An 18,388-nucleotide genomic window follows, 5' to 3' on the forward strand; every position below is an offset into this window, starting at 1 on the left:
GCTGTGGCTCAAGTGGTAGAGCACTAGCCTTGAGCTGAAGAGCTGAGGGACAGTGCCCAGGCCCAGAGTTCAGGCCCCACAACCAGACCCAAAAAAAAAAAAAGAAAAAAGAAGGTAGAAGATAAAACTCTGGGCCTTTGGTATAACTTAAAGTTTAAAGACAAATCATATTTAAAAATCAAGGCCAATCCAAAATCAACAGACTTATATTTGGATTAGAGTAAATGATTAAAACTATACTATGTTTTATCTGCAGGGAAATGGATGGAGCTAGAAGAAATCATGTTGAGCAAGGTAAGCCAAGAGCAAAGAGACAAATGGCACATGGTCTCCCTGATAAGTGGATGTTAAATCCAAAATGTTAGGTGATATGACAAAATTAACAGGACTTAAGAAACAAAGGACTTCCACTCATTTGGTCGAATCACTACTAAATAACCCCATGCTGCTGATCAAGTGTGTGGTATATATGTGTACACCGGAGGGGAACCAGGAAGACGACACAGAACTAGACGGAATCAGGGAAAAACATACAACAGCGGGACCCATCAGCTGCACTGGACATTGACCAAAATGAACTAAGCAACCAATGGCAGCAGTGGGAGGGAGGAAACAAGTGGGAAAGAGGAAACAGCTGATGCTATGCAAAACAAAAAAAGAGAACATATCACCCAATATGGAAGAAATAACTCTATTGCAAACCTTATAGAACTCATAAATGTTATAGACAATTTGATCCATGAAAGTTAGAATGTGTCTGTGACTTTAAAGAAGCATCATTATCCCACAATACTGTGAAATTTGGGAAATTATGTAACCACTTAATAACAATAAAAAATTTGAAAAAAACTATGTTTTAAATACTTAGAACTAAAATTTAAGCAAAATAGATTTTAAAATAAAATGTACTTAATAACAAAATTAAATTTTAATAATAGAGAAGTAAGCCAACTACTTAAATGACAGGAGTTTAACTTAATAATTAAATGTTATTCAACTTTTTAGGATACCAGAGGGAAAGTTAGGAATTTGAAACAATTAATTAAACAAATACTCCAGCACAGAAGTGCTAAGGATAAAAGGGGAAAAGAGTAAAGTTGATGTCATAGTTCTTATCTATATATATATAAAAGCAAACACCTCAGCTTCAATTAATTATGGTTTGATGGTACATGGTCTTTCTACAAACTTGCCTATGTGATTTATTTATTATACATTAGCATAATCCAGAGGACATCATGTGAAAAGTTAAACAAATAAGTTACAAAACCCAAAAACATGAAGGGAAGAAAAATGAGGATAAGCATGTTTCCTAAAACACAGCAAGAAAGTGTGTATGGGGTAGAGGGGAGGAGATGGATAGAAAAGTAGAAATGAAGAACAGGGACACTGGTAGAATCAGAAAAACTCTCCACTGTAACTTGTTTCACAGAACTAGTTACAATAAAATAATAATAGAAATCTGATTGGTAACCTATGATTCTGTTTTTAACTATATAGCTGGTTACAGCAGAAGTGTATGTATCTCAAAAATCCAGTGAGCTTTTTAGTCATTTCTATATATGGACAAAGGTACAACTTCTAATATTTTCACCCATCAGACTTAGTATCACACCTTAATACAAATCTCATAAAGCTCAATTGACAAAAAAAGAGATTAATTTGTCTGTGTTGCAAAGGATGTATTCTAAAGGGATTTGCAGTTACATTTCCAGTGATGTTGTTTCAAAAATGTGTTGTTTTGTTATATTCTTCTTCAGACATCAAGTAACAGTCTCTGGTTTGTTGCACATGGAAAAGAAGTCTCCAATTTCTAATCGCCAAGAGACAAAGCTACTGGTGGTCTAAGAAGGACATGAGAGACCTCAAAACTGAAGTCTACTGAACTGTGGGATTTTTTTTGGCAAGTGATAATGGCATTTTGTCCAACATAAGTAATGAAGAAGAGAAAAAGCAGCCATAAGTCTGATGTTCCAAAAAATCATGTCTGTATTTGCGTCACTGGAGAAAGTGTGTAAAGACACACTAATGAAATTATGATGGCAGCACTAATGGTTAAATACTAGTTTCTTATATCACAAAAACTGTCTGGAGGTTTATAGACCTGCCAATACATATATACATATACATATATGTGTATATATATATATATGTATATATAATATGTGTTTGTTACTATGTTAATAAGAACCAAGCTACTAAATCTCTTTATAAATCATGTAGAAAATTTCCCAAAGTTTTAGATTAGTTACATCCTGGAATACAACCTGCCTCTTTTCTTAATTGCAGGGAGAGAGAATATGTAGGAATTAGGTTTTTTTTTCTTCTTTAGATTTAAGTGAAATCGACTCAATCATATCTTTGTCTTCTGATTTTCAATCATGTTATTAAAAATATACTGCACTTTTATAAAACACTTCAGAAGGGCACTATATGTAGAATAAATATTTGGTGATGGAAGATTACATATAATAGATAATTGTTTACTGAAAAAAATCATGACACAAAAAAGCATGTGCTTTTTCCTTTTCTAGAAGCTAGCTGTCCTTTTATGATAGGAAAGTAAAAGTTAACTTTATTTTCCTGCTAATGCTTTGTTGGTCATCATTTTACATGTCATTTGAAGGAAATTCTCTCTCTTTTTTTTTTTTTTTTGTTGGTTATAGGGCCTGAATTCTGGGCCTGGGTGCTGTTCCTCACCTCTTCAGCTCAAGGCCAGTGTTCTACCACTTGAGCCACAGCACCACTTCTGGCTTTGTTTTTGCTTAGGTAGTACTGAGGAATTGAACCCAGGGCCTCATGCATGCAAAGTAAGCACTCTACCATTGAGCCACCTTCCCCACTATTAAAAATAAATCCTCTAAAAGTTCTCCCCTGTCTTTCTTTGAAGAGGTGTATGGACAGGTATGGTGTTGTAGAAATTTTCAGGTAAATGAAGTAAATATGATTAGCACTTACCAAAATAAGGTGAAATTGAAAATTAAACATTCTGGTTTGAAAGGACTGTTTTAAATAAACCAGTCTATGCACTTTATATATTATTTTAATTAAAATACCAATCATACAACAATGCCATGTGGAAAAATACATTTTTTGTTGTTTCTTAAAAGTTTTATACTTAACAATAACTGATGTCAAATTTAACATCACAATCTCATTGACTTACCAATTATTTTAAGATTTTTGTATTTTCAACTATCTTATGATCCATTTCTGTTAAAGTAATTGTAATTAAAATTAATTTTAGCCAGGCACTGGTGGCTCACACTTGTAATCCTAGCTACTCAGGAGGCTGAGATCTGAGGATCACAGTTTAAAGCCAGCCCGGGCAGAAACGTCTGTGAGACTCCAATCTCCAATAAACCACCAGAAAACTGGAAGAGGCGCTATGGCTCAAGTGGTAGAGCATGAGCCTTGAGCTGAATTGCTCAGGGACAGCTCCCAGGCCTAGAGTTCAAGCCCCACAACTGACAAAAAAAAAAAGAGAGATTTTTCATGCGATTGTTTCTAACATATTTATAAGATTATTTCTTTGTTGCTTTGTATGTCCCTCCCCCGCGGTATAACCCCTGCTTTCACTGTATATGATGTTGGTATAGTTTGTGGAGGGGAAGGGCAAAAACAAATTGTTAAAACAGGGATACAGGTGGACCCATTGTAACAATGAGATGTACAAGTCGTTATGTCGAAAAACGAATTTTACAACTTTGGTGGTGGGGGGAGGCGGAGGAGGATTCGGTGGGGAGGGCGGGGGGAGAATGGGAAGGGATGGGAAGGGGAGGCTACAATGTTTGATAAGAAATGTACTCATTATCTTGCCCATGTAATTGTAACCCCTCTGTACAGTATTTTCACAATAAAAAATGTTTTAAAAAAAGAGAAATTAATTTTAAATTATCTGATGCAATATTTAAAAACAAAACACTCAAGTATATAGTAGCCAAGTATCTATCCCCAAGTGTGATAGCATCTCTGGAAGTTCACCAGGGTGCTGACATGTGACTATTATTCAAATATGACTGAGAATTCCAAACCTTCTAAGGAGTGTAGCTCAAGATATATTTTCTAGATACCATAGGAAAGAAAATGTCATGGTAAACAATTAGTCCCTGAAACAAATTATTCTCAAAATTAACACTCTGACAACTGAACACCACTGAAGGATAGCTACCATGAAAAAGAGGTGATATTAGTACTAAAATAGGAATAGTGGAATTAGTGGGAAAGAACAGATGGTGAGTCCAAGGGAGGTACATATAGTATCAACAAACAGATGCTGTCAACTATACAGCTGGTAGTACCTGTGCCCACGGGGCAAGCACACTTCCTGCCATCTCCTACCTTTATCACACATCAGGAAAAGCAAGGGATGAAAAACCAAACTTAGTAGTATTATTGCTTACTGATGACAAACATCAATAAGAAAAAGATTTTTAAAGAACAAACAAATACATAAAATGACAACACAATTTTTTGTTGTTGTTGTTGAACTCTGGGCCCAGGCAGGATCCGTCAGCTCTTCAGCTCAATGCTAGCACTCTGCCACTTTAGTCACAATGCCATTTCTAGTTTCCTGGTGGTTTATTGGAGATAAAGAGTTTCACAGACTTTCCTACCCAGGCTGGTTTTGAACCACGATCCTCAGATCTCAGTCTCTTGAGTAGGTAGGATTATAGGTGAGAGCCACCTGCACCCAGCCAATACAATTTTTAAATAATACTTCCTTTAAAAAAAATTCAAACAGGACCTTGCTATATTGCCCAGGTTAGCCTCCAGCTTGAGCTCCTACCTCTGCTCTTGAGGGCTGAGATGACAGGTATGTGCCACTATGACCAACAGCAATGCTTCTTAGCACAAAAATCTGTGCATACTACAGCTTGTTCTGAGCACCCTCACTTTTAAGACAATAGTCAAAGGGCTCAAAAGGCAGTCACAATGGTTGAAAAATAATAATCTATAATAAGTGGCATAAGCCTTCACATTTGGCTTTCATTGACTTTGTCAGAGAATGAGTAATTTTTTAGATTCCGTGTCAAAAAAATACAACAAAAGTTACCCATTTATAGGTAAATCCTCTGAGTACTCAGATTGTGGCAAAGCATAGATAACACTTTAGGTAGCTAATTGTTAAAGATTTCCTGCTTAGGAGCAAGCTTTGATATTACATAATATAAGACAGAATGTAGAGGAAAGAGGTCATGTGAGTTTTATTTATCCCAACTTACAGTTACTACTCATATAGTATATCATTCTGCAAAGTGTTGTGCCTTTTATCTGCCTGTAGTCAAATGACTCAGTGGATGGAAAAGATAACATGTCATTATTGAGTGTGCAGCTTTTACCTTCAATGAACAGTGTGAAGCTAAAGCATTTTAAAAAGTGTCAATCATCTCCTAAGTCTTCATGTATTCTAAAAGCATTGACATTGATAATGATTAGTAAAGTTAGGGTAGCATAAGAGTAATGAACCACATGTTAATGTTACCATATTCACATAAAGTTTGAGAAAGTAACACAGTTATTAAACTAAATCTACACCAGTGGATTTTTTTCACAAAATAGCTGTGGTTATACACTAACCAGTAACTTCTCCTTTTGATTACACTGGTCAAGTTATAAGGAACCTACACTAAACTATGGAAAGCTACAATGTAGTCATATCCAAAACAAGGTTTCATGACTATACCTTGTGCTATGGAAAGAACATTCTAACTCATGCTTGATGAACTTCACCAGCTTCAGCTTCTGCTTCTTTTTCTTCTTCTTCTTTTTATTTTTTTTCCCTGGTCCTGGGGCTTGAACTCTGGGTCTGGGCCTAAGCCTACAACCACAGTGCCACTTCTGGCTTTTTGAGTAATTTATTGGAGATGAGAGTCTCGCGGAGTTTCCTGTCTGGGCTGGCTTCAAACCATGATCCTCACATCTCAGCCTCCCGAGTAACTAGGATTACAGGCGTGAGCCACCAGTACCTGACTGCGAATAGCTTCTTGAACACATTTAAGAATCATTTGGAGCCCATTTGCCATTAGGTTATGGAAGTCACATTTTCCCAGGCCAGCTTCCATGGCTGGCAACAGATGCATCAGAACCACCAGAACCAGAGATTGTTCAATTCATGTTTAAGCAAGCCAAGAAAAATAAGAGTTAAAAAAAACTAAGTGTCTGAAGAGTCTATTTTGGCAAACATGGTTTCAAAAAATACAAGGCATTAGCTTCTTAATGTAGAAGTAGGATTTTCCCAATGTACAATTTATTACTGGCAAAGTATTCACCAAGCTCTGCCAGTAATAAGGGGAGATTGTTGGAAAAGTGATCTATGAGCACAATTCCAGTTACGTTATAAAAGCAATATGTAACTTAGTAAAGGTTTGTGCTGTACTATTATGACAACAGCCATTAAATCAGAATCAATTATCCAACATGTTTGGAACACGACAGGATTCCTCATTGAAAATTCTGTGTAAACCTTGCTTAAAAAGAAAAAAAAATCAGAAAATGCCAGCCCGGTTAATCTTACTAACTTCCATTAATAAGATCCAAATTTGATGATCAATTAGTGAATCACAAATCTAGAAGGAACTTGGGATTTTACTTTAGATACATGAATAAACTAAGGCCTTGAGAGGTGACATAACCTGAGCATGGTCATAGAAGGTTTATATGACAAAGCTGGGAAGTTACCCTAAGCTGCACTCCACAAGCAAAGGGTCAAGAACCAGGTGTATGCTGAAGCAGAGAAACCACCACTTGTTGGAACTGTTATCACTCTTATATCTCACAAAGATAGTAACCTAGATCTAAAAGGAAAAGGCATGGAAGTCAGAAGGCGAAGGAGTGTTTCTTGATTTGTGAATGTGGATTTGTGAGACTAGTGAGATTGTGTCATTTCTCTGTTCAAAGGTATTTATATTAATTCAACAGTTTAAATGATTAGGCTCTAAACCAGATTGACAGCAGATGACCTGTGAGGCAGGACAGGTATAAAACTGTAAAAAGGGACAGTGAGGACCTGGGAGGAGGAAGCAGTTTTCATGGCATCCTAGAGAAAGAGCCCAGCACATAATAATATCCAGAAGAATCCTGAAAATTAAAACAAAACACAGTTTTGTAATTTTATAGGACTTGCTGTGTCTTCTTGTCTTAAGGTCACTACATGGGTGGTGCAATTTCAAGCTTTTTAGATCGGAGAAAATGCCCATAAAGCTTGAGAAATGCTCTTCTTCTCTTTGTCTTATCTAAACAATTCAGGAAGGAAGTATGAGAAAAGGTTATAAGATTGCTAAGGGGTTAATGACATATTAAAGAAGATACTATAATTTAGAAAAAATTAGGCTCAATATAGATGGAATGACAAGAATTTACTCATGGAGAACTTCATATAACAGTACTTTAAAACAAATCAGTATTGATCTTAGGAGGTGAGAGTTTTGTGGCCTTCTGAGGGCATAGATACTGTGGGTTGTTTTTTCTTTTTTTAGTAATAGATTTTTATATTATTGATATGGTGACAGTTTATCTTGATTTATTTTTGAGACTGGGATATTTTTTTAAATCCTAATACAAGCATCTCCTAACAAACTGCTAGCATGTAGGATTCTGAAATTCAGCTTCAATAACTTACAATAAGTATGATGAGTGTTAAACTATTCACAATCATATGTACAGGCTAGGTAGAGTTTACTGAATGAACTATGCTGATACCAGTCTTTCTCTGCAATAATAACTAAGTTTTCAATAATAAAGTGACAGGGAAACCTTGGTCATCTTTTAAAGTTGAGAAAAACTGGGTATTTTAATGAAATCTTTTGTGGAAAGGGAAATTCTTTTTAGTACTGATAGGTAGTGAAGGTACATGAAGGTACAAACTAAAATTAGCTGGAGTTAGGCTCTTCTTTGGGCCAGCAGTCAAATTTGTTTGTCTTTGTATTTGTATCCTACTCAACTCTGATTTTCTCACAAAGGAACTGAACCACTTCATCAGGATGAACTGAAGAGAGAACACAGAAAATAAGATGTACTGCTGACCTAGAGTACAGACATACAGACCTACCTAGATTATTCTATCAGTGATAAAAATGAGTATGTCAATAGTATGGCTTATTAAGGGTCTCTAATGACTTCAACTTCTGGGAAGTATCTTCTAAAGCAGTAGCATTGTCACTGTACCTCCAGTTCCAATTCTGACAGTCAGTCATGCCATATTTAAGAAGTGGGGAAAAGTATATTTACTTGCGGTTTAATAATTATAATTCAAATGATAACAATCAGTACAATTGTATCATTTCTTGCAGAAGATCTCTATTTGGTCTACTCTTGGTTTGGCTCTATAAACATTTTGAATCAATCTTAAAGAAACAGGAGGACAAGTAGTATAAAACTGGAATGGAGAACTAATAGGCAGGGTTTCACAGTATATGGAAAAATACTGGTTGAGTGCCTATATGGGGCATGGGATTAAAGTGAATATAAAAAATTAACCAAGATAATATTATTTTTTTCTTGGTTCTTTCTTGATTGTAGAGATATAATATTTCAAATATTTGTCAAAAAAGGTATGAAGTGATAAATTCCATAATGAATTCAGAAGAAAAGGCTGGACAGGTTAATGAAAATAAAGGTATTACGTATAGCTTTAGGAGTGGGTTTAGGAGTGATTTACTAAGAGTTCTCATTGAAACATGCTAAGATGAGTAAAATCAGGACTTGTAGTAATCAAGAGGAGGAGAATCTAGATTCAGACGTGGCAAAGCATGAAACTTAGATGAGGGGGGATTTGTGGTTTTATCTGATTGAAGAATGGAATTCAGGACAAGGATCAGTAGAGAAAATAAAAGTTGGGTAATAAGATTCTGGGATACAGGTTGGCAAAATAAACTAAAAACAATAAAATTAAATTTAACTTGGATGAACTTCCAGTTTTAGGATGGCAGTGTAAAGATATTGCTCCCCACTTTCTTCTTAAAAATCACCCCAAACCATTAGAAATAGGACACAACCTCCAACTTTAATGACTAAGCACCATATAAGAACCACAATGCTTGAAAATTAAAAGCAGATAGACCAATGATTGATGAGAAGGCTGTGTCCATGTGTCTTAAGAGGGAGCTACCACAAAAAAAACAGCACATCCAGAACCCTGGAAATGCTTAGCACATTGGAATTACCTGTACTAAAGGTTTAATGAAACCAAGGAAATAAAAACAGGAAATTCTGACTACAAAAAGAAAATGTCTCAGGGAAGTAAGGTTGAACTTGGGGACAAAAGAAAATGACAGATTATAGAGCTGAGTGTCAAGTGTGGCTATTAGTTTTTGTGCTTGTGCCAAGAATTGAACTTAGTACCTTGAGCTCTCAGCTTTTTCTGGTAGAGGGTCTACCACTTGAACCTGGCCTCTATCCTGGATTTTTGCTGGTTAACTAAAGATGGCAGTCTTACGAACTTTTCTGCACTTGCTGGCTTTGAACTGTAATCCTTGGAGTTCAGTCTCCTGAATAGCTAGGATTACAAGAGGGAGGCAATGGAGTTGGGCTAAGCGTTTTTTTAAAGATACAGTCACTTGAAAGACTTCATGGCATTCTTACAGATATAATCAAATAAATTTTCTTATTTCCCATTTTTTAGTGTTCAGGGCAGATGAAAATAAAATAAAAAGCTTATAAGCCATTGTGAGGTCTTGTTTGAAAGAGTCACATAGTTAACAGTCTGTCTTTCAATCTTAGAATTTCCTGAGTTCTATTTTTTTTTGGGGGGTGGGGGTCCGGTCGTGAGGCCTGACCTCTGGGCCTGGGCGCTGTCCCTCAGCTCTTCAGCTCAAGGCTAACAGGCTACCTACCACTTGAGCAATAGCACCACTTCCGGCTTTTTTTTTCTGCTTATGTGGTGCTGAGGAATCGAACCCAGGGCCTCAGGCATGCAAGGCAAGCACTCTACCACTGAGCCACCTTCTCAGCCCATGAGTTCTATTTTTTTTAATGTATTCACTATGCAAATTTAACCTGAATTTTTTTTGGGGGAGGGGTGGTGTCCTGGGGCTTGAACTCAGGGCATAGGCTCTGTCCCTGAGCCTCTCTGTGTTCTCTAGCCTAGTGCTCTACCACTTGTGCCACATCACCACTTCTGGCTTTTTCTGAGTAGTTGATTGGAGATAAGAGTATCATGAACTTTCCTGCCTGGGCTGGCTTTGAACAGTGATCCTCAGATCTCAGCCTCCTGAGCAGCTAGTATTACAGGTGTGAGCCACTGGTGCCCGGCTAAATCTTTATTTTTATTTGTGAATTCTGTATGTTTTCATTACAGAGTCTATGTTTTTGAAACCTATATCCCAGGTGTTGACTGCAAAGAAGAATTTCGAAAGCAATTTGTATATTGCGGAGTATTTCAAGTTTGCTTCACCCCTCCCCTCAGTTTTCAACATTGATTGCAGCTTCTAAATTGGCCACATGACTCCTTCTTATTGTCAGGGAGAAAAATAAGTGTTTAAACTATTTTTACAACAATACCATGGACAGCAAAACAAATCTGCTCTTTTGTTTTTAGTACTTCTGTTGCTTAATAATGAAGTATTTACAAAAACATCAATATTTTGGTTAACATGAGAATGATCTTTAGCTAGCTCTTTCAACAGCAAGAAGGGCTGTAGGGCTTTCTACAGCAGAAAAGAAATTAACTTCTACTACTACTGACTTCTGTGTATTTTTTAGTATGAGACCCATGTTATAGCTTCTTTGGAAAAACTATGAATTCCGAAATCATATGATATTAAAAGCATTACCTTATATGATCAAGAGTTTTCATTTTCTATTAATAATAACCAAATTATTGATAGATGAACATCAGACTAAACATTATTTGTCCTGATATACTGGAATTAAGCTAGTCATATGATTTACCTAATTTAAATCATCCACTTTCCTTTCTTTCTGATACACTCAAGACTTTCAGTAATAACATGGCATAAAGCAAAAAAGAAAAGTATGCAAATCTATAAAACTGTCATTTAGAAGTCTAAACAATTTTAACAAGACAGACTTGACCTTTTATCAAGGTGTTCACTAAAAGAGGAAAGAAGTAAAGACTAGAAAGCTTTGTCACTCGGTTTAGCAGTTTTCTCAGATTGGAAAAAATAACAATGAAACCTCCAGGGTTAAGATGAGGCTGCTAGACAGAGAAGACAGACCAAATTGGCTTACCACTTGAACCATTTTGAGATATCTGGCATATCTTGGATCCTTGGCTACAGTTAAGATATTTTCTGATGATACTTCACTTTCCTGTGGTCCAGAGTCTTGTGTATTGTTCTGCTGTAGAGAGTATTTCATGTAAATCTTTAGATAATTCACAAAAAGGGTCCATCATGTTACTTAAAAGGGATGTTGCTTTTTTATAGTTAGAAGGCAATAAATATCAGAAAAAGCCATATCACTAAATTTAAATAACAAGAAGTTAATGATGGGATACTGCTTTCTAATATCTGCAAAGACTTAAAATATGACTTCAGTGGAAGCTATACTATAGCAACAATGTATTGTTTCTTAAAATGAATTTGTAGCACTACAATTTTTAATATTGCTTTATTTGTCCTAGGGTGCTGATACTAAACATGAATTATAGGTAGATATAGTATGTCAATAAAACTTTTAATAAAGCTAGTAAAACGTTATGTCAATTGCTGGGCTTTCATGGGAATGAATGGATTCTTAACTATATTCCATTTCTCCTACTGATCTCATTTAATCCCTTTTTTCTAAGTGTGTAGCAATTTGTGTGGGGGAGCGGAACTCAGCTTCTCAGACAAAACCATTTGGTTTCCTACATTTTAGGTACTGATTAAGCTATTGGTTATAGTAACACTGTCCACAAAATAATGAGATTAAATACTAAATGCTACTTTAAATGACAAGTAGTGAGGAATGCCTTTGTGATATATATATCCTCACTTAGAATGATCCTATGTTAGCTGAAGCACAGTAGAATCCTGTCCTCACTTTGAGGCAAAACTATCTGTACAGAGTACTTAATTTTTCTATTCAAGTAGAATAAGTTTACTTTTGGGAATTTCACTCTGTATCTCCATTGAAGTGTTAAGGGAAATTTATTTAACAAATGAAAACAGCTTTCTGTCCATGTCTATGCTAAAAGCATAGATAAATTAATATCTTTAAATCTTCATAGGATTTAGAATATGAATGTATTATATTATTTACATAAAGGTTTTTTCCTCAGATAATTCATATATGAACTAAATCTTTAAAAAAAAACTTAGAAGCAATAACATAAAAGTCCTTTAAAAGTTTTCTTCTATATTACTTTTCAATGTTAAAAAATGAGAGAATATGGGAGTATATACATGCATTATTTTGTAACATTTTACTATGAAAGTCTAAAACACTGTAATTAAGTTAAAAAATGAAAACAAAATCCAAGTGTATTTTTTAAAACTGTATGGATAACAAACTCATACAAAAGCACTAAGGGCCAAATGAGAACTATATCCCCATCTAACAGTTATAATCTCACAGCTATTAATTGTTGTCTAATAACCAAGGCCTCAGAAGCCTTAATTATGTAATGTCTTAAACCTTTGCTACTTGAATAACCTATTAAATTCTCTATTCTATCTCTCAACTGTCCCTCATTTCATTCTAATTTATCTCAATCTATGTAATTGGATATTCTATTGTGAATGATAAGACCTAAGACATGAAACTAAAGTAAAAGAAAAATCAATATAGAATGGATTTTTGACTCATGTACACCATAAGTGGATGGTAATGGATTTTTGAAAATGCATAATTATCCTTTATGTGATCATTGTGTTGACTGTAATATCAATGAAAATTCTGTGTAAAGCATATTTAAACACATTTCAAAATATTTTACATAATATGTACCAATTAATAACAATGAAGAATTGAGAAGTTGATTTCAATATTAACATGCTGAAATCATTTTATTAGGCTGACACAAAGCTACCACAATGTTTTAAATGTAGGGACCAACAGAACTTCAAAAATACTTTAAGTTAATTAATGTACAACTTAAAAACTGTCAGACATTTAGTAGGTGATTCTGAATTTGCCAAACAAGAAGTTCAGATATGATTACTGGCAATCAAGTGTTGGGACCTTAAATAGGCCAGGACCTATACAGCTGCATAAAAGTCCTAAAATACATATGATACATTGCATTCATAATACCAACTGGAAAAACCAATATTCAAAGTTAGGTTCATTGAAAAATTTATATAAACATATAACAACTGCATCTGCCAAAGAATAACCTCTGATCAGACTTAAAACATTTTCTTAATATTCTTTACAGATGCCTATTGTAGAAATCAGGCAGTCCAAGTTTTAGAGAGCCTTGTAAAATTAAATTCTTTCACAACATCTGAAACCCCTCTTCCATATTCAATTTATATTGCAATGTACATCATAATGGAATTTACTGATTTCTAATATTTGTTAAGTGATCAGCAAATTGATTCCCCAACACATACCATATCCAAATATATGGTTTCTCTCATGGCCTTGCACGAATATGCCCAATGGATTGAATACAGGCATAGGAGATAGTGCAGTGAGGTGGCACCAGACCTTGTTAGTTAAAATTCTAGTGCTTACATTATTATTTGACCTTCCCAGTAAGTTACTTAAACCTCTGTGTAATGTAGGATTGATAATGTAGTTTTCCTTCTGTCTCTGGGGGGTGTTGGCTCCAGTACTCCATAGGATATTGAAATCTGCAAATGTTCAAGTGCCTTCTAAAAACTAGTGTAGTGTTTGAATTTAGCATACACACACCCTCCGGTGTACTTTCAATCATCTCTAAATTACTTATAATCCCTAATACAGTGGAACTGCTGTGTGAATAGTACTGTTTAGGGAATGACAAGAAAAAATACTGTATATTCTGTACAGAAGCAATTGTTTTTCTAAATACTTTCAATTTGCAATTGGTTGTATCTCACAGATATAGAGCCCATCAGTAAAGAGGGTTGACGATATTTAAATCAGAGCTGTTATGAGGATGAGTTAATTTAAGAAAAGCACTTAGAGGTGTGTATACCCTAGCACATAGTAAGCATACTTTATTGCTAACATCATTATCAACATCATTATTACCTAAAAAACATGCTGTGAAAAGTACTTCTTGGTAGAAATGAAGAATTCAATTATACAGGAGATCTACTTGACTAATATTGCTTTGGTAGGCCAACATAGAAGTAATCAATTTTATTTCAAATCTTATTACTTCATTGAAATATCTGGTCTCAAAAATGAAGGAATTTATCAAAAATAAGAAGCAGTAAAAAATTAAATTTATACAGAAACATGAAAGAATATCAAGACATAGAGCCAAATATAAAGGCCCAAATAGTAGGATGAAGATTTAGTGAAAAATACTTTTTGGACAAATGCTCTGCTAAGATCAGTAATGCTTACATAGTGAACTTACACTCACTGTGGATTTTGTTAAAAAGATTGTGTTTCAGCAGTTACAGAGTAGGGCCTGAGATTCTTCATTTCTACCAAACAAAGTGAGGTCCAGACAGCTAGTCCATGAGACACACTCTGAGTAACAAGAGATTAAATGAAACCAGAGGATTACTGTTCATTATATTGTACATGATAAAACAATATAAACCCACTTATGTAAGAAAAACATTATGTAAGAAAATATAAAAACTTCTTAGAGATGCTCAAGGAATTATGCAAGAGCAAAAGGACATAATGCTTGGGATTCATTTGGGCAAGCAACAAAAAAGGTACTCTATCTCCCTTCCTGACAGACTTTATTGGATAGGGTTGCATTTTTATTCATAATGCTATAATTTCTGTCAAGTAGCATTTTGTTTTAATTGCGGGGGGGGGGGGAAGTGGAGCTCAAATTCTTGCTGGGTAGGCACTCTACCCCTTCAGCTATGCACCTTGCTCTTTTTCCTTAGTTATTTTCATATGTAATGTTGTACTTTTGTTCAGGGCTGGGCAGGACCATGATTCTCCTGCCTACAATGCCCGTGTAGCTAGGATGGTGTGAACCACCACACACAGTTCATTTGTTGAGATGCTGACTTGTTCAGGCTGGCCTTAAACCACCATTTTCCAGATCTCATCCTGAGTAGCTGGGATTACTTGTCTGAGTCACTATCTCTGGTTCAAGTGGCTATTTTAATTCAGCACTACCTTCTCTTGTTATCTTTACTAAGAGTGATCAATTCTCAGCTCTTACTACTTCTAGAATATTCCCTTTGATGATTTTTCATTTGATCTGCTCGTCTTTGCAAATATAATCATCTCTTCACTAAAATTTCTTTGTTCTACTTTTACACTTCTTTTGTTTAAAATTCTGGAATCCTAAATTAAACAATGTTTTAAGAATAATCACAGTCTATCTTTTTAATGCTTAAATTCTGCCTTTAGGTTTCTTTTTAGATAAGTTATTTATATAAAGATTACTTAGGAATAAAAAAGATTTAGCAATTATGACAAAATCTTAATTTGTGAATCTAGGTAATGTGTATTGGAGTATTTATTACTCAATTTCTGTTTATGTTCACAAAATTTATAATAAGACATGTTAAAAAGTATATATCTTATAAGAAATTAGAACAAAATTTCATAATGTGCCAGGTGTCAGTGGCTCACACCTATATTCTTATCTATTCAGGAGGCTGAGAGGTGAGAACTGAAGTTCAAAGCCAGCTTGGGCAGAAAAGTCTGCATGACTCTATCTCCAAATAAGCAGCAAAAAAGCTAAACTGGAGCTGTGTCTCAAGTGATAGAGACTATGTGTAGACAATAGTGAGAGTGGAAGGCCCTGAGTTTAAGCCCTGCTACCAGCAGAAAAATTTCATAGTGAACTCGAATATTAAAAGTTTTTCTTAGTCATGTTTTTCTTAGACTGCTTTTTACACCCAAATAAACTATAATCAGTTTGAAAGCCCTTCAAAATAATTGAAACAATTTTTTCTCAAACTTCCTTTTTTATCTTAAGATTGTATCATTTTACCATTTTTGTTTAGCTTCTTCCATCCAAGACCAAAGTATACATCTATCAGGTTCAACAGAGACTATCTACCTGTTCATGCTTCTTGGAACTGAACTACTTACCTGTGATTGCTCTGAGGCAGTTCCATAATGTAATTCATTTGTGACATTAGGGACGCTTACAGGAGATACTTCAAATGTGACGTCATCTAAGCCTGGGATAGAGGACAACTGAGAAATGAAAATTGGTATTACAATATGAAAATAATTCTATGTGCACAAATATTTTTGTATATATATTTTATTGTAAAGATACTGTACAGAGGGGTTAGTTACATGAGCAAGGGAATGAGTACAGTTCCTATGGAACATTGTTACCTCTTCCTTTGTTTTTCCCCTACCATCCCTTCCCTTCCCACCTCCCGGACTCCTCCCTCCCCCCACAGGTGCACAAATATTTTTTAAAATGTGCTTTTAACATTTGTGTTGTTTTAAGCCTAAAAAAACTTCATAGTGAACTGAATCTGATCTTTAATTTCCATTTTAAAAGTGAATGACATTCACAAAAAATACTTTGAACAGTTTCTTGGAAACTTAACTTGACCATTCTTTTTTCTTTAATTAGTACTTTTCCAATATAGACAATTCAGTGTAAGGACTGAGTTTGGCCTTTGGAGCAGACTACTTGAGCTCAAGGAGGAGCCAGCACTACTACACTACAACTCCCAAGCTGTGTGACCATTTTTCTCATCTGTAGTGGGAATAAGAAAATTGACCTTTCCAAGTTGTTCTGGAATATTTTTTATTAAAAAGGCTAACAAACAAGCACTCTGTAGCATGCTTTATATTTGGGATATGACAAAATTCTTCTATGTAGTTTAATATACAACACAGATCATTTTTCTGCAAACATTACCAATCAATATAACTAAAATATATTGTTTGTCATACACAATAAATGGGCATACTGTCAACATTTCAACCTGGAATAGTTAAGAATTTTAGGTTAGATATGCAAGATCTAGGCAAATCAATGATATGTAACTTTCAGAATGTAGGCTGTCTGGGAATTAACTCTGTGGCCATGAAAGTAAGAAAGGTTAGCTGTCTTAACTTGTGCCCTTGAAATCTAACTCCATGATAACTCCCCAAACATTAAAATAAGACATCTAGTCACAATAATGAAAAAAACAATGGCAGGATTTAAGCAGCAATGCTCCTTGAGAACTTATGACTATTGGCAGCAAGTAGCACAGTAGCTAGCACCCAAATAGTGGCAAATGTGTATTGAACATGTTCCATGTCAGATATTTTAAATTTCTAAAGTCCATAGACGATGTAGCAAGTAGAAATATTATAAAAGTATTAATATCATTTTTCCTTCTCATAAATATTCAATCAATAGTTACTATTTGAGGAGAATAAAGGATAAAGGCACCAAAATATGATTCTCTTACTTTATGAAGAAAAAATTACATATGCAGTGAAAAAAATTAAATCAAGTTAAAATCAAATATGTCACTGATATTAATCAAAATCTTTTGGCTTTCAAATTACAAAGATAAAAAAACCTTCTATTTTTCTCAGTTAATTCTTGGCAATGTGTAACATATTGTTACTCTTCCTTAGCATTTTATATATTTACAAATGGAAAAACCCCTGATAATATGTAAATTTTGCTCTAGAGATATTTGAAGTTTTATGTAATTATTAGCGTCATTACATGATAGCCATCATTTTGAATTTTCTGTCAAATGAATTAAACTATAATCCAGCTCAGTTTATTAACATGCTGTTCATATAATGCTTTTGACTAGTACAATGAAAGAAATCTTAATTCACATATATATTTGAGAAGACTCAGCGAATGGTTTAAAATGGATACTATTTCCTTGCAAAATAACAAAGATTTTTAAAAGTATATTATCCTATTTCCTAGATGCAAGAGTTAAATTGAATTCCTTCCCAAATGTAATTAAAATTAAATATGAATAAAAAAGACCATGTGAGCACAGAAAAATTTTTCTATATATTCAGAAATACAAACCTTTGCATCTAAAATATTGAGTGTTGTTTCAATTTGTTGGATCCGAAGAGAAAGATCTGAAAGTTTCTAGAAAAGAAAAATTAGAGACATAGCCTAAACTGTTAAAACTGTTAAAAAGAACATGGGACAGATTCACAAATAATGAAAATAATGGCTTAAGTATTTGTCACTTTCCAATATGTTCCTGTCTTATTTATATAGGTAGAAATGGGAATTCAGGCTTTCTATTATTCTTATAATTATATAAGGTAATATTCACTATCAAAAAGTTACATTTCGGGCTGGGAAGGTGGCTCAGTGGTAGAGCGCTTGCCTTGCATGCTCGAGGCCCTGGGTTCGATTCCTCAGCAC

General features: G+C 34.6%; 1 protein-coding gene across 2 annotated transcripts in view; it reads right to left on the reverse strand.

The window, feature by feature from the left end:
* Ccdc53 (coiled-coil domain containing 53) overlaps positions 1-18,388 on the reverse strand; it is a 39,973-nt gene that overhangs the window by 13,326 nt on the left and 8,259 nt on the right. Inside the window, exons 3-5 of one of the 2 annotated variants that reach the window (XM_013019368.1) lie at positions 18,038-18,103; positions 16,114-16,221; positions 11,191-11,298 (exon numbers count right to left, since the gene is read on the reverse strand). In XM_013019368.1, coding sequence (XP_012874822.1) covers positions 11,191-11,298; positions 16,114-16,221; positions 18,038-18,103 — 282 coding nt within the window. Of the gene's footprint in view, positions 1-11,190; positions 11,302-16,113; positions 16,222-18,037; positions 18,104-18,388 lie in introns of both variants that reach the window. The other variant, XM_013019359.1, reaches the window with a different exon arrangement.

This window comes from Dipodomys ordii, unplaced genomic scaffold (assembly GCF_000151885.1).
Source record: "Dipodomys ordii isolate 6190 unplaced genomic scaffold, Dord_2.0 Scaffold3, whole genome shotgun sequence".
Classification (NCBI taxonomy): Eukaryota; Metazoa; Chordata; class Mammalia; order Rodentia; family Heteromyidae; genus Dipodomys; species Dipodomys ordii.